The sequence below is a fragment of the Lithohypha guttulata genome (assembly GCF_036872675.1).
Source record: "Lithohypha guttulata strain CCFEE 5908 chromosome Unknown scaffold_3, whole genome shotgun sequence".
In the NCBI taxonomy this organism is placed as follows: Eukaryota; Fungi; Ascomycota; class Eurotiomycetes; order Chaetothyriales; family Trichomeriaceae; genus Lithohypha; species Lithohypha guttulata.
In genome coordinates this window covers 810,542-832,087 of record NW_027042752.1, presented here as the reverse complement: position 1 = coordinate 832,087, position 21,546 = coordinate 810,542, and the positions used below count along the sequence as shown (strand labels likewise).

Below are 21,546 nucleotides of genomic sequence, written 5' to 3'. Positions count from 1 at the left end.
GCCCTTTTGTGAGAACAATATATGCGAACATGTAATGGTAGACACCAAGTCGTCGACGGATGTATGCTATATGAACAAAATTATGAGTTTTTCTTGCTATTGAAGGAGGAGTTAGGTGTTCCTTAGCCTGAAAACTACGGGCTGTTTAATTGCTCCAACCGACGTCAGCGCTCTTGCCCGCAATTTCTTGTGGGCTGCTACAGAACATTTGAAGGTCAATAGATTGAAATGCGCAACCTTTTGGAGGACTCATCTGCAGCATCAAGTCAAACCATGGCATTGAGGTAGGTCTGTTCTCGGAAAACCCCTCCGCCAGTCGTCACGAACCACAGGCACGCTATGCATCCAGCTAGCTTGTACATGATCCCAAGTACAATACAATGCCCTTGACCTTCACTCAAGGCTTATTGATTGGCCAGCTCTCGGTCGTCCTATTGATCGGTGCCTTCATCAAGTTCTTCATCTTTGGCGAAGCCCCCTCACAGTCCTCGTACGCAAACCGCACCTCAAAACACATTCGAACCACTTCCTTTCATGGCGTGAGCAATCGAAATACTCCTGCGGAATCCCTGAGAAAGAAGGCCAGCTCGAACAATGTGCTCCGGGCAGTACCCACGAGTGCGACAGATACAGACTCCATCTTGAAGAAGACGTACTATCACATACCGAACAAGGGGCATGGCAGAATCAATCACAACACGCATCAGCCAGAAAGCCTGGATTGGTTCAATGTGCTGATAGCACAGACGATAGCAGAGTACCGACAAACGGCGTATAACCTCAAGGACTCTTCCGCAGATCGTCCCTCTATCCTTGCCAGCCTATCCGACGCTATTAATGATCCAGCGAAGAGGCCGTCGTTCATCGACGAAATTACAATCACTGAAATATCTATAGGCGAGGAATTTCCCATTTTCAGTAATGTGCGAATTACTGCACTCGAGGATGATACTAGCTCTGCGATAGGCGGGCGTTTGCAGGCACTGGTAGACGTCGATCTATCTGACGATAATCTCACCTTGGGCATAGAGACATCGCTAATTCTCAATTACCCTAAACCTGCCTCTGCTATTCTACCTGTGGCACTAACCGTTTCACTGGTCAGGTTCTCAGGCACACTGTGCATAAGTTTTGTACCTGCCACTGGTGAGATACCACCTCAGAAGGATGGCGAAACTACGAGTAAGCCCAAGACAAACCTGGCATTTTCCTTCCTGCCAGATTACAGGTTGGATCTATCGGTGAAGAGCTTGATCGGCTCGCGATCTCGTCTTCAAGACGTTCCAAAAGTTGCGCAGTTAGTAGAGTCAAGGATTCAGGCTTGGTTCGAAGAGCGGGTTGTGGAGCCAAGGGTTCAGGTGGTGCCACTACCTGGTTTGTGGCCTCGTATGGGGAAGACCAGGGTCAGAGAAGGTCAAGAGGACGATAGGCCGTTGAGCAAGGACAGCGAGAGACTCAGTCCGCCCCAGACTTTATCTGAACGTACCAGGGATAGCTTCCCATCACAAGATGAGGCCGAAGCAATGATTCGAGGGCTCAGAAAGCGAGCTCCGGCTCAGCGACGCAACTCGCAGGCCGTGGTGATTGACGAAGAGATGAGACTTCCTGGTGCGCTGCCAGCGTGACCCGATATCGCCTCGAATGAAACCTTCTTGATTACAACTTGAACTCTACATAAGCACTTGCTGATTTGATTCTCGCATGATTCTCCAATTGTGGTAGGGTTAATCAAGGGTTCTGCAGGGTTGCTCAGAAACCCAATTGGATCTCATACTCAAAGCTTAGTACGTAAGCTCGTCCCGCACCCCGCAAGATTCCAGAATTTTGTCACCGCGGGTCAATCTTCAGGCCTGACTACGTCAACTTTCAGGTGTCGCAACTTCAAAATTTGTTTCAAACAATCACGACTTCCAGGACCCTTCACAACAACCACCAAGACATCTCTTTTCCTTACGATAACCTCGACACTATAAGCAAAATGAAGGCATACTGGTACGATAAATCCGACGTGAGTCTTCGCTACCCTCGTTCGCTCAGAGTACCGATCTAATTATCCACCAGGCTGACCAGCGACTCCCCCATGACTCCGGCCGTCCAGTCCCCGAGACTACACTCGAGAGCATCGGCGTCCTCTACTCCCACCACCCACAGCTATCTACTGTCGACGACCTAGCGAAAGAGCGCAACTACAAGAACAGAGACGAAATCACGGTCTCGCCCCAGGCCATGGGAGACGTCTACGAGTCGAAAGTGAAGATGTTCTTCCACGAGCATCTGCATGAAGATGAAGAGATTAGATACATCAGAGATGGCGCGGGATACTTTGACGTTCGATCGGAGGGTGATGACTGGATTCGGATTCGGCTTGAGAAGGATGATTTGATTATTCTGCCTGCTGGGATTTATCATCGCTTCACCACGGCTGAGGACAACTATATTAAGGCAATGAGGTTGTTCAAGGATGAGCCGAAGTGGACGCCACTTAATAGGGGCGAGGATACCGATGCGAACCAGCACAGAGCGGCATACTTGACGCAGAGAGGTAGCTAGACTGGTGATATTTCCAGATCAGATATCTTGCATACAAGTGGCATGGATAGTCTCATCTCGTCAACTGTTAGCATGTTATATTCAAGCTGGTGCATGTTCGATCAGTACTTTGTTCAGAAAGTTTCATTGAATACACCTAGAGAAGTGGAAGGTGTGAGCTAGCTGATTCGAATTCTTCAAAATGTATACCTCTATATTGCTTGCTGAACTCCTTAAAGAGGTGCTCCCTTAGAGAAAGCACATATCACCCTCTCCATCCGTTCATAGCGTAGATATGTCTGCTCTGCTTGTAGACAGATCTCGTCAATGCACCTAACCACAGCGTTCAACGTAGCTTCGGCTTCTTTCGAATAATAGATCTCCCATGCATCAAGTCTGAACTTTTTACGTCAAGCATAGGTGGTCCGGTCGTGAACCAAGCACGCCAAGCCTCCAGCCTGGGCATGTATGTGCATTTAGTCTCGGGACTACTATTGCGATTGTAATTTATGATAAGAAATATTGTCGTGATCACAGCTGATGGGAACAAACAGCGGCAGCACGAAAGGTTTTCGTCACATGCCTATCGTTTGAAGCAACTTCTACTCAAGGCAATCTCATTGGAAATTAACTTGCCTTTCTGGGTCGCATCGCGACGACGACACAAATGGTCGATCTCATGCTGAACAGGTTAGAAAATGTGCAGCGACGATCACTTGCTATTACAGTAATGCAACACGTCCGACACGAAACGCGATAATTTCGGTAAGCTGTTGCAGGACGAAACTAGTAAGAAGGATTTTCATTGAGAAGCTTGTTCCGAGACGTAGTCTGGGCACATGAGCTTTGTCGCTGCATAGTGCTGTTGCTGATCGATGTCTCGGTTGCACAAAGAAACAGAGATAGCAAGCGCAACTACCCAGAATTGCAGTGTGAAGTGGACGGCGCTGATCCTGTCTCTACTGCCAAGGTCCACTATTGACAGTCCCACGTCTACTCGAGTTTTCACACAAGTTCCGCTAACTATTGATGCACCTGCTCAAATCGTGGTTCACCCAAGCTCTACCAGTTCGAGGTATTCGCTTCGACTACGGCGCTCAAAACTGGTCGATTTCGGCCCTTTGAACCTTGAAGTACCAAAGTAAATGAAAGTGCTGCACGGCATGGCCTTTACTGAAATTGTTAGGCGATCCAGAGGGAAGGAGTGGCTGTAAAGAGCGTCATTGGCGGATCGAAGTAGCGTCGGAATTCTGTCGTCAGAAACGGTAACTTGGTAAGCCACTGACGATGAACCGCCGTGCCGAAATCCTTGAACAATTTTCCTACAGCTCCTCGGTCGATCGTCATTTTCTAATAGGCAAGCGACTGTCCTAGGAGCACTGCTGATTCACGTCGCAACAAAGTCTTGCTTTGACTTGTACATGATCACGATGTTAACTCTTCCAGAAAAATTCAGCGACCTTTGGCGATAGACTTTTGGCGAAACTCCAAGGGATCAGCCTCCATTGTCAGCATGCTGTGCTAAATAAGTAGAAGCGAGAGAAGCTTCTGATTTGCTCCGCCTGTTCCCAAGATGGACGAGGCTGCCCAGTCGGGTCATACAGATACTACTTTTGGTCAAGCGTCTACCACTTATGTAAATACAAGCTCACCATGATCCGACGATCGTTCAGGTACTACCAGTACCTTAGCAAATAGAAATTGCTAGCAGAGGAGAAAGTGAGCAACGGACATCCTTGACTAGGCGAACGCCAATCGTCATGCTTGCTTTGGTCTGCCAAGCCCGTAACGGTGTGGCTTGCCTCGATATACTTTTTACGATAGGCTACAGCGGCATGTCCACCCCACCGCCACCCATGTCTTTGGCACTAGGTCAGACGACACCTGTATCGAATCGTTGGCGACCTTTTGATCAAGGCTGTGCTCCAACTCCTAAAATAAATCCAAACTGGGAAGCTGTTCGCCAGCTCCTCAATAACTAAAGATTTCTCGCCTCTGGCCTCGAAGCTGACTTGTCATCCTTTCATACTGATATACAATCGTTTCTGCTGCTTGATCGTTGCTTGTATTGCATAGTCAAGCACAACAATGGCAGCCTCTATCAAGCCATCGGTCATCATGACCCAACTTAGTTCTTTCATCACCAACAACGCATCTGATGCTGACGCTCTTTTTGAAAAACAACAAACTGTCCTGACTACGGTCGGAACATACAAGTGGTTCATTGGTACAGCCATCTTTGCTCTGACCGTCGGTTGGCAGATATTTCACTACTTCTTCATTCACGATGCTCCTCCAAAAGGTCTGAAGCGTTTGCCAGGACCTTTGAGCACTCTTCCATGGTTGGGTCGAGTTCACGATATTCCTCCAGATGGTCCTTGGTTTGCGTGGAGAAAGATTCTCGAAAAGCCAGAGTACAATGGCATCGCAGCGTCCACCATCTGCGGTGAGATGCATGTTTGGATTGGTAACTTTGAGCTCGCAAAGGACTTCCTCATCAAGAAAGCAAAGATTTATTCTTCCCGGCCTGAAGTGCCTGCTGTTCCAGGATCCGACTCTCAACACCAATATCTACCTCTTATGAAACGGGACGAGCACTGGGTTCAGCAGCGCAAGTTCGCCCACACTGTACTGTCCGCAGCCTACAACAAGCAATATTACGGATTTGTCTCGCATGAAGTCAAGAAATTCATGTATCAACTCCTTCTGGACCCAAATGACCACTTCGCCCTGACCGATCGATACTGCGGTCGAATCTCAGCACGTATGGGCTACGGCTCTGCTGCATCTGCTGCTGCGCATTGCAAGAACGCAGGCGAATTCATTCCCCAGATCTCTCCATCAGGTCCGATTACCAACCTACTTCCACTTCTCGGCAAGCTACCAGAGTTCATGAACCCTTCAATTCGCGCAGTACGACAGAGGCGAGAGAAGGAAGAAAAGCTATGGAAGGGTCTTATGGATCAGGTCAGAAAGGAGATGGAGCTTGGTACAGCCGCACCCGTCAGCTATGCACGAACCTTCCTCGAGCGAAAAGCCATCGAAGCCAAGCCATGGGGCTTCGATGATCATGAGGCTGCATACGCTATTGGCATGTTGGTAACAGTCGCTATCTTCACTATTGGTGGTCCTCTCTATGCCTTCTTACTCACTATGGTTCTCCATCCTGAGTGGCAGGAGAAGGTTCGACAAGAGGTTCTCAGTGTCGTTGGTACTGATCGCGTTGTTGAGGTTACTGATTCTCCACAACTCGTACTTTTGCGAGCTGTTATCCGAGAGACCCTCCGATGGCGTCCACCTGTCCCTCTTGGTGTCCCACGTCTTCTAGAGGAAGATGACGAGTGGAACGGCTACTACATTCCTAAAGGTGCCATCATTCATGCCTGCGATTTGGCGCTTGCTCGAGACGAGAAGGTCTACCCAGATTGCGAGAACTTCCGACCAGAAAGATGGATCGAGAAGGAATGGCCAACTTACAAGGAGCCACTCACTGAACACCCCAGACTGATGGGCTCGCATCATTTCGGTATGGGTCGCAGAATGTGCCCCGGTATCGAGCTTACTGAGGCTGAACTTTTGGTTGCCTGTGGCACTATTGTTACCTGCTTCAAGCTGCAACCGATCAAAGACGCTAACGGCAAGGAAGTGCCACCACCGAACTACGATTTCACACCAAATCTAATTGGTGGACCTCTTCCTTTCCAGATGGACGTTGTTGTCCATCCTGGCATGGCCGACAAGATCAAGAAGTGGTACGCCGACAGTTCGGCAGTTGAAGAGGCTGGTGCTCAGATTTTCATTGACTAGATGTAATGTTTATTTTTGTCTGTTTAGCGAATGAGTATGGCGCTTCGGCGACGTTCAAGAGGGTTGTCATAGCAAGCTTAATTGACCGAGAGGAGGTTATGAATGTCGATATATTAGCATGAGAATACCAAAACTTCTTGATCACCATTTACTGCCTTCATCGTTCCAGCCCATAACCCACACATGGAGAATGGCTCTCTCTTCGAATCATAGCAGGTAAATGGTATCCGGTATTGTTGCGCCGTAACTCCCCCCATATTTGCAGGTACTTTGTAGCCTGCTACCTGAGGTTGCACAAACCAATCATTCTATCGCGCGATGTGCTTACGCGTTATACACTTGAGCTTCGCACTACACAATACTCTGCGCTCCTGATTGCTATCCTGAGAATAGAGCGCCATGGGATCCCTATACCCCTCTCCTGCAGGGCCTCGATTTCTAGTAATCGGAGCAGGATCCAGAGGCTGCGCATATGCTCGAGCTATTACTGTGTCCACAGCTGGTAGCATTGCAGCGGTCGCCGAACCTGACGCGTTCAAGCTGAAAGCCTTTGGACAGAAGTACATATGGAAAGACAACAAGCCTCAAGAAGGTCAAGCATTCACTGGTTGGCAAGAGTTCGTTGAGTGGAAGACAACACGACGCGTTCGAGCAGGAAGCGATAATGAGTCGCCTGCAGCTATTACTGGCGTCTTCGTCTGCACGCTCGATGAGACTCACGCGACCATCATTCGGGCTCTTGCTCCATTGAACCTCCATATCATGTGTGAAAAGCCTTTGGCATTGTCTATGACCGATTGCATATCTATATCTGGGGCACTGGCAGCATATCCTCCTAGGGTGGTCTCGATCGGCCACGTTCTGCGCTATTCTCCCCATAACATTCTGCTTCGAGACCTCCTTGTCAATCAACAAGTTATTGGCGAGGTGGTGTCAATCGAGCATACAGAACCGGTAGGATGGTGGCACTTCGCTCATTCGTATGTTCGAGGCAATTGGCGGAGAGCTACAAAAGAGGGAGTTGGTTCATTGCTCACTAAATCGTGCCACGATATTGATTTTCTTCTTTGGCTTCTTTGCTCACCTAGCAGACTCACAGGCGACCGTCCTCATTTCCCGAGCAATATCACAAGCAGTGGTAGCCTTACCCATTTTCGTCCTCTCCGAAAGCCAAAGAAGGCTGGTAAAGCCACGAATTGTCTCAGCTGCGCGGCCGAGCCGGACTGCAAGTATTCTGCAAAAAGTGTATATCACGACAAATTTCTGATGGGAGCGAAAGATACAGGATGGCCTGTCAAGATCGTCGTACCGGAGATTGAAGACATTGTAAATACTCAAGGCTGGGAAAGAGCTGGCGAAAGGCTTCTCACCAAGCTGACAGAAGACTACACCGCAGATACTCCTGATGAGGATATTGCGAGCAAGAGCTGGTATGGTCGTTGTGTTTACGAGTCAGATAACAACGTGGTAGACGATCAGTTCGTTACTATGACCTGGGACGAGGACGCGTTGAATGACAGCACATATGGTAGAGGCCCGAAACAGGCTCTCTTTCATATGACATATCCGACTCAAGCACAATGTGATCGCAGAGGTCGAATCTATGGCTCAGATGGTGAAATCACCTATGATTCACACACGATCACAGTATATACCTTCCATGATGCGCGGAAAAAGCTGCACAGCATCCCTAAACAAGCTCCTGAAGTCGGAGCCTCACATGGCGGTGGCGACTGGGGTCTTGCAGGGGCATTCGTGCGAGCTGTCGAAGCCGTTGACAATGGCACTGCGACTGTTGCTGAAGCTCAGACGAGTTTTGTCGGGTGTGATCTGGACGAGATCATTCGCAGTCATGCTGTGGTATTTGCTGCCGAGCACGCACGGACGCAGAGAAACGTGGTCAGCTTTCCTGATTGGTGGTCGCAAGCAGCAACAACAATGAAGACGGAATGAGACCAATCTCTATCTAGACAACAACTTTCCTGGCATCGTGTCAAACATCAGCTTTCATTGTTTGGAATGGCTAATATCATGTGAACGTGGTTACACCGAAATAGTAGCCTCACCTCTGCAGCAAATTCAATCGCAGGCGGAGAACACTCCCTTATCGATATCAGACTGCTATGTACATTGACTGTTGATGTGGACAAGCAGGATCTGGTGATCTAGTCTACAGTCATGCCTGCCAGAATGTCCCTGGTGGCAATCTATCAAGTGGCTGCATTTCGTGAGGTCACCCGTGGCAAGATGCACCGGCAATTGCTAACTAAGACCTAGTCCTATGCTTCGCAGTAACCAGCGCCCACCAGACTTCAGGCAAAAGAGCCGAACCATTCTCTGGCACAGTCGACCAGATTGAGAATTACGATCCCCACGATTATGTTCCAAGCCATTACAGCAAGACACGGGTAGCACATGCTGTGCTGATGTCGATTGTTTGGCTCATTGTGTTCCCCGTTGGCGCCATAATACCAAGAACTATGAGCGACCCGAGACTTGTCTGGGTTCATGCTATCTTACAAATGGTCGGATTTTGGATCGTCATGATAGCAGGTGGAATGGGAATCTGGATGGCAATACAACTGGGACGAGTAAATATATTATGTCGTTATCTCTATCAGTGCTAACCATATATCAAGCTTGACAGTTACCACCCTGTAATCGGCATTTTTTTGATGATCCTACTTTGCATGCAACCGGCAACCGAGCTGCTCAACCACAACCTGTACAAAAGGTACCCAAGGGTCATCTATGCGGCTCACGTACATCTCTGGCTTGGCCGATCTCTGCTGATCGCAGGAGCGATTCAAGGTGGACTTGGCTTCCTGTTCGCTGCTGAATTCAAGAAAGCTGTGGTCGAACAATGGCCACGAGTTGGCTATGCTGTTGTTGCTGGTATCATGTGGACATTCTATATTGTTGTCGGAATCGTCTATCCGGAGGTGAAAGATTCGATAAGATCTAGGAGGTCTGAGAAGCGAAGGACTCGGGTCGTTTCTGCGCAGCAGGTCGAGGATCTGCGAGCGGATAGTACAGTGTGGTCACAGGCAGGATTTCAAAGGGTGTAATCGTGTATATGGTGATCGCGGTCGTGGCAACTTCATGGGGTGCTTCTGGTCTTATTCTGTTCCACTTACAGCGGATTTGTACATGTATATACTGAGGTATTGACCTTGACAGCATTCAGGCCGCTCAAGAGACATAAAAACAGTGTTCGTGTTCTATTGAATGGGTCGTCCCTTTCACACTGATGGCGGCTGCCACTTTATTCAGCTGTCCATATCGTGGGCGGCTCTTGCATGATTATTCGCAAGGTGCAAGCCATTGAAATACATGTACTAATGGACATCCACATACCAATTCTATGAAATCCCATCAGAATATCGCTTGGATCTTGACCGAGCAAGTACTCCTGTGGGCAGCACAGCGACAATGTACATTGAGAAGCAGATGATCATCGGATGCTTCCGACCCATATAACCTCGCCTAACCTCATTACCCATCAGTAGTAGCGTAGGAGATGTACTTCTGAATACTTACTACTTACACAAACCATACGCCATGATTTTAGATTCTTGCTCACTCACAGCTCTTTCGCTGGGGCTTGAGACCTGACCACATGTCAGACTTGATTGACTCGCGAAATCAGTGAATGCAGCACAACAACAACAATGAAGCTCCCACACCAGCACAGGCTATACAGCAGTCTATCCACAATGCGTCCCTTTCGTCAAAAGGCCTCATTCTGGCGCGGCGGCACATCGAACGGTGTCATGATCGCAGGCGACGATCTACCAGAATGGCGAACTATCAAGGAACGTTATCCGGACTTGAGACAGCTTGACCTCAAGGACTGCGCTGGTATCCTGCAGCCGTTGTATAGGGCTATCATGGGGTCGCCAGATCCATATGGGCGACAGTTAAATGGAATGGGAGGCGGGTTGTCGAGCTTGAGTAAAGCTGTTATTGTGGATCGGTCTACTGATAAGGACTGTGATTTGGATTATTTGTTTATTCAGGTTGGAAGTGAGTACGATTGCTATTCTTTGCTAGCTTGTGATCTGCTGCGAGGCACTTGCTTATTGAAACGTTTTAGTACGAGATGGAACACTTGATCTTGCAGGTAATTGTGGTAACATGTCTTCTGCTGTTGCGCCATTTGCTATTGATAGGGCTTTACTTGATGTGAAGGAAAAGCTCAAACGATCTCGTACAGACCAACAGCTGACTCCTGGTTCTGGTGCCGAACGACAATATTCGACATATCCATTGACTGTACGCCTTCGTAACCTGAACACAAGCAGAATGATCGATGCCGATGTTCGTGCGTCCTCAATACAGACAAGCGCAGACGAGGATAGGTACTTCTATGACTCTCGTGGAGACTATGTCCTCGAGGGTGTGTCAGGATACGCTGCACCCATCACACTCTCTTTCCTTTCCCCTGGCGGCGCAAAGACCGGTAGAGCCGTCCCAACCGGTAACGTCGTTGACACACTAGAGTACGCCCGTGGACAAACTGTTCGTGCATCACTTCTTGATATCTCCAATCCTGGTGTCTTCATCGATGGCCGTGATTTAGGGTTGAGTCAACCCTCTGCACCGGAGCAGTTGAATGCCGACCAAGAACTCATGTCCAAGCTCGAGTTGATACGCCGAGCAGGCGCTGAGAAGATGGGCTTGGATCCTGAAACACAATCCGTTCCAAAAGTGGTGATGCTTTTCCCGTCTTCGTCGCAGGATGTGAACATCAGGTGTCAAGCGTTAAGTATGCAGCAAGCACATCGCGCCGTGCCGATGACATTGGGGTTGAACCTAGGTGTGGCGTGCAAATTGCATGGCACTATTGCTCATGAGCTTGCGAGTGGAAATGCAAAAGACACGGTCGTTATTCAACATCCAACTGGTAAGGTCGAGGTGGGAGCTGACATCCGACACAACGGCGAGGTTGCGAGTGCAAAGGTGGTGAGAACTGCTAGATGTCTAATGGAAGGATGGGTGAACATCATTGCGAGTGACAAAACGGACCCTGTTGCGTGAGAATACAGCCACTCAAAATCGTTTCTCACAGACCCCGGAAGGGCAGTCAGCAACAAGAGGCTCGACGACTTTGCGATGTGTGAGACAGGAGCCAGGATCTTTCAGCTGGCGACAAAAAAACTTACTATAGTTTGGAGCTCTGAAACTGCTGCGGCCATGACTCCCTGTTTTTGGCAGCATGCTTGCCAGCGATCCTTCCGAAAACAGTACCGGCAGTCAAGCCTGACCCGCCTGGATAGTTCGAGAAGAACAAGCCGCCAAGCAACTCGCCACAACAGTACAAGCCTCCGATGGGCTGCCTCGAAATATCAGAAACGACCTGTGCCGTATCAGGATCAACGTCAAGTCCTCCGAACGTGAATGTTACACCACTCGTGACCTCTACAGCTTGGAACGGTGCTTTCTTGAGAGGCCTTGCCCAATTCGACTTTGCTAGGCTGAGTTTCTTGGTGGAAGATTGTGTCGATAAGCCGTCTTTCTCGGCTGGATTGAATTGCTTGTCTGGATTCTCCTTCGAGAAGGTATCAACGGCCTCGTTGTACTGCTGGATCGTTTCCAGAAGTTTGCTCTTATTGGTCAGACCCTTTGAGACCAACTTATCAGCCAGAGCTTCCAGACTGTCTGCTCGAATGTTGTTGGTCACATCGTCGGCATATTCCTCCTTCCGCAACCACTTGGACCCTTCTGCATCCCAAATCTGGAAAGCTTTTCCTGATGGTTGCTTCAACACCTCGACCCCGAATATGGCGTAGGTGTAGTTGCGGAGATCGATGCCTTCATCGACGAAACGATTGCCATCACAATTGAGCATGAGACCGAGCGGATAGCCAGACTTGGTGAATTGGTTAGTGAGCACTCTATCTCCTCCATTTCGTGGAGAGTTCGCGTCCCAGCAGGTCGAGTGGCAACCAGAATAGTTTCCAGCAGTTTTCGCACCGATCTGTCTCGCCATGCGGTGTCCATCACCAGTATTGAATGGTGACCCTCGTACATGTGCCAGATCCCAGCCAGGCTGCGAAGAGTTAGCTCGAGAACGAGGACGGGGTCAAAAGAACACCTTTCTATAGATATTATAGCAGGTCACTTACTCCAAGATATTTCGCTCTCAATGCAGGGTCAGCGGAGAATCCACCACAAGCCAGTATCACGCCACCAGTGGCCTGTAGTCTCCGCTTCCGTCCATTCTGCAGGACTTCCACGCCGAGGACGCGACCGCTCTCTTCGTCAGCGATCAACCCAACAGCCGGTGTATCCCACCAGACTTCAACACCATTCTTTCTCGCTGTCTCAACATGCCACTTTACCAATTCCTTGCCACCTCCTCCAAATACTGTTACCATGCCACCCCAGAACACAAATCGATCCTTGATTTCGTAGGCTTGGCGGTTAAAGCTCAAAACGAACTTTCCGCCATTGTCGCTGATCCACTGTATGGCAGCTCGGCTCTCACCTACCAGTTTCCGGGCTAGCTTCTGATCAGATCTTCCTTTGGTAACCCGCATTATGTCTTTCATGAAGTCCGCCTCGGGATATCCCTGCAAGTCTATCCTCGATACCAGGTCCTCCGACAAGCCTTTCTTACCAGTTTGGACATCGTAAAGAATGAGTTTCAAATCGTCGAAGTCCTGGAAGGCATATCTATATGCTCCTGCTGTGTAGAACGTGTTACCGCCATTCTCGGACTCTGGAGCTTTCTCAACCAGCAGAGTCCGTGCACCATTTTGGGCTGAGGTTGTAGCAGCGCTGAACCCGGCGTTTCCTCCACCTACCACTATTGTATCGTACGTCACGTCAAATGGTCGCATTTTCGTAGTTGTATTGTGTCGCCACTGCGAGGTAAAGCTGCTATTGGTGTTTGCCAAATATGTCTCTGGGTCGACAACGATTAGCGGTACACAAAAGCTATAGCTAAGCACACATCGTATCATGTAAATATGTACGAGAACATCTTCAATAACACGGTAGGCGAAGCAGTTAATGAAATGGATACATCCGAATTCGAACGGCGAGTGCCCGGGTGGATGCCCGTGCAAAGAAGCTCAACGCCCGAAAGCTTGGTTATATTGGGTAAATACGGCTCAAGAAGTCGATGATAGAACGATCTCTATAGATGAGATACTCGACCTGGCAAAGTTCGTTGACTTGGAAGGCACGTTCGCTTCGGTAGCTACTTCCATACCCACATCCAAGGCAATCTTGCCGAACATGGCTTGTAACTTGGAGAGCAACGCTCTATTGAAGCCTCACATTCCAGACCATTCTTGAGACAAATATTGGGCTCTGATTTCATCTCTTGTGTCAGTGCAACAAGCCGGTATCTTAGTTGTCTATCTCCACAAACGAGCCACGTTCTTTTGTGCTTGTTACATACATTCACGACCAGCATTAGTTCGTAACAAGTCAGAAAAATCGACGTCTCCAGTGTATGAAAGATGAGAGATGGAAGTTCCTTTCATTAAGACATTCCACTTCTCGAGGTAGCTAAAGACGGCGCTGAACGGACATCACCAACCGCTCGATGGCTGATAGATCTGCCGCGACCGTGTAATCATCCCTCCGGAGCAGGAAAGAACAGTCACAAAGCTGATTGCACGCACAACATTCTCCAACAACAATGCAGATGCTAAACAACAGAGCAGTGGTCCTCGCGTTGCGGTTGAGGTCCTACTGCCGCCTGAAAGACTGGTGTCAAAGAGAGTAAGAACGACAACGATGTTCATCTGGGAAAGCAAAAGCCCACAAAGATTACCCTTGTGATTCGCCCGGGCGTCAGTGGTACGGATATTCACTCCACTAGCAGAGTAGGACAAATCACATCCTCCAACTTGAAGCTTCCACATCTATTCCCCACCTTCTCTTGCAGGAAATCAAACAGGAGCTCGCTCTCTTCTGTATTTGCTGATGCCAGCTCGAATAAAGGTGATCATCCGGTATTGTTAGAGCGGAGGCTGCTATCAGTGGGTGCGCCACTCCGCCATCTACTAACAATATGCAATTAGGTATCCCATACCCAGAAAATTAAGCTATACTGACTACGCTTCTCACTCCACGACTTTGCTTTGCGCGATCGAGTGTTCCGGTACGCTCTGTATGATGGCATGTGAGCCAACCTGCACACCATGCGACTATTCAGTCAACCAACCTATTCTGTCTGACTATATTTCGACCTTGAGGCGCGAACGATAACATCGATCATCGCTATTCGGCTTTCTGCACTTCTTTTCCCACCAAGCCGTCCTCAGGTGACATAGCTCTGCAGGCACAATGCTGTCACGAGCTCGTCTGCATCCGCACCATAGCCCCAATGCCTATATACCGAGTCCTGAGCAACTGTCGAGTCAACACCGTCTGCCCCCGGCTCTTAAACAGCACGACAGTCACGATGCCAACGATGAATATGGAAATCTTCAGGCAGGCAGGAAAAGGCGTGAGTCGGAGATGGATCCTACGAACGATTCTGGCGATGGCGGGAACGTCAAACGTCGAATAAGTCGAGCCTGCGATCAATGTAACCAGTTGCGGACGAAATGCGATGGCAAGAACCCTTGTGCACACTGCAGCGAGATTGGATTGCTGTGTGAGTATGCCCGCGCACACAAGAAGCGAGGCAGAGCACCGAAAAGGGTCCAAGAAGGCCAACCAGAAGAGCACAACTTGAGCAGTAAGGCTGCGGCAATGGACAACCAGACGTCCTCAGCACCTGCAAGGAAATGTTCTAACACATCATATATGAGCACATACAGTAATCGAGAACAAACTCTTCCCACAAACCCAACTCTTACTGGTGCAACATTCGGAATAGGTCCTCATGCAACGTACTATGATGGCTACAATGCCAACAATGCCTTGGCCATGAACGATACTGCTGCAATGGTTTCAATTGCTCAACAAAATTTTGCCAATACTACCTCGTACCCAGCAAATGGCTTGGACAGTATGCAACAAGATTTTGGCTTCCCACTTGGTGATGATTATTCCGTGGCGTTTATGGGCAAGGCTCCTATGGTAGAATCGCCAGACTGGATGGCTCTTACTACACCAGCTTATATGCAAGGGTCACCTTTCATAGCTGCACAACCACGTTTTGTAGAGAACCTGCGTTACCCCGTCCTGCGGCCCCTATCATTACATATCGAACCAATCATGCCACAGGCGTCAGCATGTGATTTGCTAGAGCATTATTTTGCAAGTTCGACATCTACGTTCCTGCGTCCCTCGAATCCTTACGTGCTTGGACACATATTCAGGAAAGACTCCATACTCCACGCGACTGATCCGCGCCCCTGCACCCCAGCTTTACTAGCAAGTATGTTGTGGATATCGGCGCAGGTCAGCGACGCCGCATTCTTGACGTCTCAGGTTGATGCGCGAGGAAAGGTCTGCCAGAAACTGCTAGAACTGACCATCAACATGCTGAACCCTTTGATCCATGATTCTTCGGGTATAGTAATCGGAACTGCTGGATACAATACAGGGACACAAACAGATGCAGGTCTAGCAAGTCTTGTGGTCTCCACAGATCACAATGGGAACAACCAGGCACGCCGAGGGCAAATCGACAACTTGGCCACATATATCCATCTTGCAACGGTCGTATCTGCTAGTGAAAGAAAAGCAGCCAGTTTGCGCTGGTGGAATGCAGCATGGTCATTGGCTAGGGAACTAAGACTTGGACGCGAACTCCCAGAAGAAACACTTGACGACCAATCGACATCTGCCGCGGGGAACCACGCAGCTGGCGAAACCGAGAATCGTAAGACCTCCTTCAGCGACAACTCTCGTCAGCCTGCTGCTCGCCTGGCACACGTCACTGAGGAGGAGCGGGAAGAACGACGTCGAGCTTGGTGGCTGCTGTACATGCAAGACAGGCATTTGGCGTTATGTTACAACCGCCCCACGTCCTTTCTCAACAAGGAGTGTGAGGATCTCCTGCAGCCACTGGATGATGATGTCTGGCAGTCAGGACGTTTTGAAACTGTACATTCAAAGAATCGCAAACGTGGTCTCAACATCGAGTGCACTTCACACAGTGTCTTTGGCTATTTCTTACCTTTGATGGTCATTCTAGGGGAGATCTTGGACCTTAATCACGCTCGTAACCGTCCTCGCTTTGGTCCTAAGGCGCGACAGCCACGAAATTGGGACGATCGTGTTGATGAGATAACTCAACAACTAGAAATCTATGGTCAAAGTCTACAGGCTTTTGAGAGATCACACAACCAGGAATTAGAGCACAATTTAAGCGATACCGTAACACCGTGTGTGGCTTCATGTGGTACGGAGCAGGACTCTGCCGAGCTCAGCCTGCAGACGAAAACCGTCGTGTCGTATGGCACGCACATCCTAAACGTTCTGCACATTCTACTGACGGGTCGATGTGACCCCATCGCTCTTCTGGATGACATGATGTGGCTTTCGTCACAGTCTTTTGTGAACGCAACTGGAAATGCAGTGAAAGCAGCTGAAGCAGTTGCTGACATTATTGAACACGACCCTGATTTAAGCTTCATGCCGTTCTTCTTCGGCATTTATCTCTTGCAAGGAAGCTTCTTGCTTCTGCTCTTTGCAGAAAAGCTACAAGGTGATGTTAGCGCCGATGTTGTCAAGGCCTGTGAAACAATTGTGCGTGCCCACGAGGCTTCAATTGCAACGCTGTCGACACAATATCAATTAAACTTCAGAAAGGTAATGCGATCAGCCTTGCAGCAGGTTCGTGGTCGAATACGAGAAGATGCTACAGAGCAACAACAAAAGTGGCGTCGAGAGATCCTCAAATTGTACAGATGGACAGGAGATGGCACCGGTCTTGCCTTGTGATTCACGATGATCGTCAACAAAGGTGGTAAGTTGTCGCCATGCGGCATTTGACGCTGCTAGCTGCATTCCACTCGTCTGGTGTGTGGCGGTTTTTTAACGTGATACCTGTTCCAGAACGGTCGTACAACGCTCAATATCGATGCTGGAAATTTGAACAGCTCGCCGTTTCTCTGGGGATGTCCGGCACGTCTCCACTTTGGGTTTCTTCACTCGCTGCCATAACGATCTCATGTGTAAGATGTTGTAGGAAACAGACGGCGAGGCTTGTCATAACCTAGTGTGATACCAGTAGAACGCAAGGCTTAGAGTGCTAGAGTTGTGTGATAAGAGATCATCAAGTTTGGCTGCCAAGAGCCAGAGATCTGAGATACCGGACGCGAAATGGGCGTGAGCTAGAGTTCCTTTCGTCGGCGCCAGCCAGCCCAATCGAGCTTAGAAGCATTGCCAATAGCTCCGATCCACGATTGGCCCAATTACGAGGCTTGAAAGGTAAGACATGAATGGATCATGGCGCACCCAACTCTTCCTGTTCTTGGGCACCTGGGCTTCGTAAGCTTTCATGCCAGGTGAGATCAGTACCAATGCAAGCATCACAATGCACTGAAGGCAGATGACTGCATTTCCTGAAGCTTTTCAAGTCTCTGTTTATCTCAAATCCGGGAGGGCACCATATATTCAAGCAGGCTGGTGTGTACCACATGTGCTCTTGCTACTCAACCCTGTCGCGTCCTCGTGCTTGCCATATTGGACTTCCAGCCACTGATACAGTGAAACAACCTCGGAAGCACCCACGATTCCGCTCCTTTCTTACACCAACGAAACTTCTTGATTCGGGTCGAAGAGACGCGAGGTTATTCGTGTACCAGTCATCGATACGCCTTATTCTGGTACTCGCTAAACAACGAATACACAGTCCACTTTGCGACTGGACCTGTTTCTGAATCCATCATCCTGCCACGAGTGTCCAAAGCACGACGTATTTCCAACCCTTTGCAACCAACCACGATACTCCTCTCCGGCTTTGACTCTCTCTTTACGGTTAGCCAGCAACGTTTCTCAACACTGGCCTCCGGCACCAACAGGCTCCAATTCATGAGTACCACGGTACACCGTTTTGAACGTCTAACCCGCATAGTGTTGACCTCAGCTTGATACATGTCCTACAGCAGAATCATCATATTATCGATACTGTTAGTGGGTGGCCCTCAGACCTTGCCCTGAGTACAGGGTTGCAGAAACAGCTAAGCCCAGCACTGCGCAGACCTTCCCGGGACATTTCTCGCCACGGACTTCTTCCTTGCACCCTGTCTTCAGCCACTGTGCACGAGTGGGCAAGCATGTCTTCCGATGACAATGTCACCACCCAAAAACAAGGTCTATCTTTAAATAAGCGACATGGTTGGTACTCTCCTACTATCAGTAATATCCAGTTCACATCCGAATGCTCATTTCATCGTTTTCCTTTGTCATTCGTTGATCGCTCGCGAAACTCTCTTAGCATTCCCCCGCAGAAGCCCTTGACATATGCCAATCTAGTTTACTGACCATTTGGTTGTACTTAGATGATTTCGACATGGCCAAGTTGCAGAAAAGGCTGAACCAGGAACATCGACACCACTTAACACCAAAGCACAAAGTCGCCAAACTGACGCCCGCCGAGATTCGCTCGCTGAACCATAGTGCTGATGTGTCGAAATCTGCTAGTCTTCGCAGCGTTGACCAAATTTCCATACGTGGCTCGGATCGAGTGCCTTCCAGTACACCACCTCTGACTCCAGATACTCCCTTCTCGCCACATCAACTTGCTCCTCAACGTCACGGGTCCGCCGCCAGATTGCCAACACCACCTCATTCACCTTCGAGTGAGAGAAGAGGATCAAACGCTAGTGCACGACAAATTCACGCTCCGAAACCCATCTCGCATGTCCAAGCGCCACACCTTTCTAATGGTATCGTCAATTCGCGATCGCCAAGCGCGAACTCTTACCGTGGTGTTGCGACATATCGTGGGCCAGAGATTACAAGGACTGGGTCTCTGACCATGCTACAGCATCCACCTCAAAATATCGTATCTAATCCGCTGTCCCAATTCTCACGACCTCGCCAGTCTACACTGACTTCGTCACCTCAGAAGACGACGTTGGAGCCTCTTGCGAACGACGACAGCCCCGCTAGTGTTGTCGACACGCAACCACGCCAACAACCTCTTGGCGTTATAAGTCACAACCCATCACGAGACCATAGTCCAGTTAGAGTCTCAGATTCCCCAGTATCAATGGAGGGAGGCAAGGTGCCCGATATGAATAAAGTGGGCTCCAATGGCAGTGGAGGCAAACCTGTCACATCTGACATTCCAGAAGTCGAATCAGACGCTAATGGAGAAAAGGTCAATGCAGAGACCTCTGAGAAACAAGCGAAACACAAAGTCTGGCGCAAAACTTTGACAGGCCCACCTGATAAAGACCAGGAACCTACTCCATTGAGAAAGGAACATCGGAGGCGTACTCTTATGGCTCCCAAAAATGGGTACTGCTTGCACGCCATAAGTTATTCTGACACTAAACCTGGTGAGCCACCACTGATGCGAAATACCCTGAAGGATGAGCTGCCTTCGTCTAAAACATCCGTTTTCAAGGAAGGAAGGAAGTCGGCAGACATGGACACCGAATATGGCCAGCACCCAGCTGTTCGACCACTAAGTACAGATGGGCAGCCATCGGCTGATGTGGTTCGGGACTCGTCCTCATCCGTTAGCAAAGGCAAGCGAAGGGAATTAGATCTACACCCTGGACTAGATACCGATGGATTGTCCCTCAGCTCGTCAGTGCCATCTTATTCGCGCTGCAATTGCTGTGGTCGCGTCACGAAGCCAGGTGGATTTGACTCAGATCTGAGCCCTGTTTTGGAAAACGAAAACCTGAGAACAAATTTTAGCTTGGAAGCAAACAAATCGGTTTCCAACCAGCGAAAAAGATCAAGCTCAATAAGTACTGGTGCAAGAAGATATACACCAATAATACCTATGGAGGTGGGCAATGAGACTAAACAAGCCCGCATCGAGCCAATGAACACGCCTATATCAGGTGCTAATACAGCTCAGCAGATGAAGGGCGTCGCTGTGAATAAGTTGGGGGATGTCATAGGTCCCGGTTCTGTGCCTCTAGCTATCATGCCAAGGTCAAGAACTGACCCCCGCCTAAGTAGATTTGGCAGTCTGCATGCAAAGATTAAGGAGACAGATGATGATGCGAATGCAGAAGAACAGATGTCATCTCAGAATCTCCCTCCACATCAAGCGCAGCGGTTCGTAAGTCTTTACGGTCTTCGCGAGATCGCGCAGCAGCAGGAACGAAGTTCATCACTATTACAAGGACAGTCTCAAGGTGCATACCAAGCACAACAAGTGAGGCACTATTCGCTGCCAAACAACTATCGTCCGGTTAAATCATCTCGACTTGCCCAGGGTACAGAAGATTACACACCGATAACAGCGAGCAATGACGATCAACAGTCCATTCATCAAAATTCGACGCCTGCCGTTGAGAAGCCTCTTAGCGACTCTCCTACCTCTCCTAAAGAATCACACCCAGTCATGCAGTCAGATGCCACATCCAGTAAGGACGATGACGAACCAGTTTTCGATCTATCCTCAGTCGATGGCAGCTTCGTGCACAACAGCCTGTCGCGTCGCGTAACTATTCTCCGCGATCACTCGCCAGTCAATGGCGTCAATGGCACGAACAGTATTCGTACACCAATCGAAGCCAACACAAGTAGAGCACTCACACCTGCTTCTAATGGTGTCGTTTCTAAGATCGACACTTCCGATTACTCCTCTTCCATTGGCCAGGCGATCACCACTCCAAGTGCCATCAGGTCCGCTCCTGCAGCGACAGCGTCACGCTCATTGTCCGGGTCACCAGTACCAACAGATAGCAGTCTGACCAACGGCACGCATGGCGATTCGCAAACAACACGAACGACGATCGTAAGAATAATCCCAACAGCTTCTCTAACGGCGTCAGTACCCAGGAAGCCTAGCGATCCCCTCAAATTAGGAGACTGGGTGCTACCTGCAAGTCCCAACCTTGCAAATGCGAATGCACGTGGTGGAAGCGGGCAAAGCACCATCGCAGGCGCTTGACTTGAATGGCCAGATAGGTACGTATGAGACCAAAATCATGCTTCAGGAATTTAAGCTAAACGAGAAAGAGCTTGAATGAAATTCACATGAGGCGAGACTACGAAGTGTTCTGAATCAGTGCTAACGCTTTACGAAAACACGCCACTATCTGTCCTGCGTTCTTTCTCTAACGACGATTTTCCTTACCATAATGACTATGCACAAATAAA

The 21,546-nt window shown here is 49.2% G+C and overlaps 8 protein-coding genes across 8 annotated transcripts; 7 read left to right on the top strand and 1 right to left on the bottom strand.

Annotated features, from left to right (window-relative positions):
• Nucleotides 1-380: 380 nt before the first annotated feature.
• On the top strand, nucleotides 381-1,625 carry MMM1 (ERMES complex subunit mmm1; the record flags this gene model as incomplete). Its single annotated transcript, XM_064898437.1, has 1 exon — nucleotides 381-1,625. One exon carries the CDS (start codon nucleotides 381-383, stop codon nucleotides 1,623-1,625), a length of 1,245 nt encoding a protein of 414 aa, XP_064754394.1.
• A 353-nt stretch (nucleotides 1,626-1,978) lies between these two features.
• On the top strand, nucleotides 1,979-2,550 carry ADI1_1 (1,2-dihydroxy-3-keto-5-methylthiopentene dioxygenase; the record flags this gene model as incomplete). Its single annotated transcript, XM_064898436.1, has 2 exons — nucleotides 1,979-2,008; nucleotides 2,062-2,550. The coding sequence occupies 2 exons, from the start codon at nucleotides 1,979-1,981 to the stop codon at nucleotides 2,548-2,550; spliced, it is 519 nt and encodes a 172-aa protein (XP_064754393.1).
• A 2,067-nt stretch (nucleotides 2,551-4,617) lies between these two features.
• LTR64_004087 (uncharacterized protein) lies at nucleotides 4,618-6,336 on the top strand (the record flags this gene model as incomplete). Its single annotated transcript, XM_064898435.1, has 1 exon — nucleotides 4,618-6,336. The coding sequence occupies one exon, from the start codon at nucleotides 4,618-4,620 to the stop codon at nucleotides 6,334-6,336; it is 1,719 nt and encodes a 572-aa protein (XP_064754392.1).
• A 399-nt stretch (nucleotides 6,337-6,735) lies between these two features.
• LTR64_004086 (uncharacterized protein) lies at nucleotides 6,736-8,289 on the top strand (the record flags this gene model as incomplete). Its single annotated transcript, XM_064898434.1, has 2 exons — nucleotides 6,736-7,316; nucleotides 7,428-8,289. 2 exons carry the CDS (start codon nucleotides 6,736-6,738, stop codon nucleotides 8,287-8,289), a joined length of 1,443 nt encoding a protein of 480 aa, XP_064754391.1.
• A 1,763-nt stretch (nucleotides 8,290-10,052) lies between these two features.
• On the top strand, nucleotides 10,053-11,376 carry LTR64_004085 (uncharacterized protein; the record flags this gene model as incomplete). The annotated part of the gene is made up of 2 exons (XM_064898433.1): nucleotides 10,053-10,362; nucleotides 10,553-11,376. 2 exons carry the CDS (start codon nucleotides 10,053-10,055, stop codon nucleotides 11,374-11,376), a joined length of 1,134 nt encoding a protein of 377 aa, XP_064754390.1.
• A 124-nt stretch (nucleotides 11,377-11,500) lies between these two features.
• On the bottom strand, nucleotides 11,501-13,181 carry LTR64_004084 (uncharacterized protein; the record flags this gene model as incomplete). The annotated part of the gene is made up of 2 exons (XM_064898432.1): nucleotides 11,501-12,388; nucleotides 12,465-13,181. The coding sequence occupies 2 exons, from the start codon at nucleotides 13,179-13,181 to the stop codon at nucleotides 11,501-11,503; spliced, it is 1,605 nt and encodes a 534-aa protein (XP_064754389.1).
• A 1,459-nt stretch (nucleotides 13,182-14,640) lies between these two features.
• On the top strand, nucleotides 14,641-17,193 carry LTR64_004083 (uncharacterized protein; the record flags this gene model as incomplete). The annotated part of the gene is made up of 1 exon (XM_064898431.1): nucleotides 14,641-17,193. The coding sequence occupies one exon, from the start codon at nucleotides 14,641-14,643 to the stop codon at nucleotides 17,191-17,193; it is 2,553 nt and encodes an 850-aa protein (XP_064754388.1).
• A 1,337-nt stretch (nucleotides 17,194-18,530) lies between these two features.
• Nucleotides 18,531-21,337, top strand: LTR64_004082 (uncharacterized protein; the record flags this gene model as incomplete). Its single annotated transcript, XM_064898430.1, has 2 exons — nucleotides 18,531-18,591; nucleotides 18,756-21,337. 2 exons carry the CDS (start codon nucleotides 18,531-18,533, stop codon nucleotides 21,335-21,337), a joined length of 2,643 nt encoding a protein of 880 aa, XP_064754387.1.
• Between the last annotated feature and the right edge of the window lie 209 nt (nucleotides 21,338-21,546).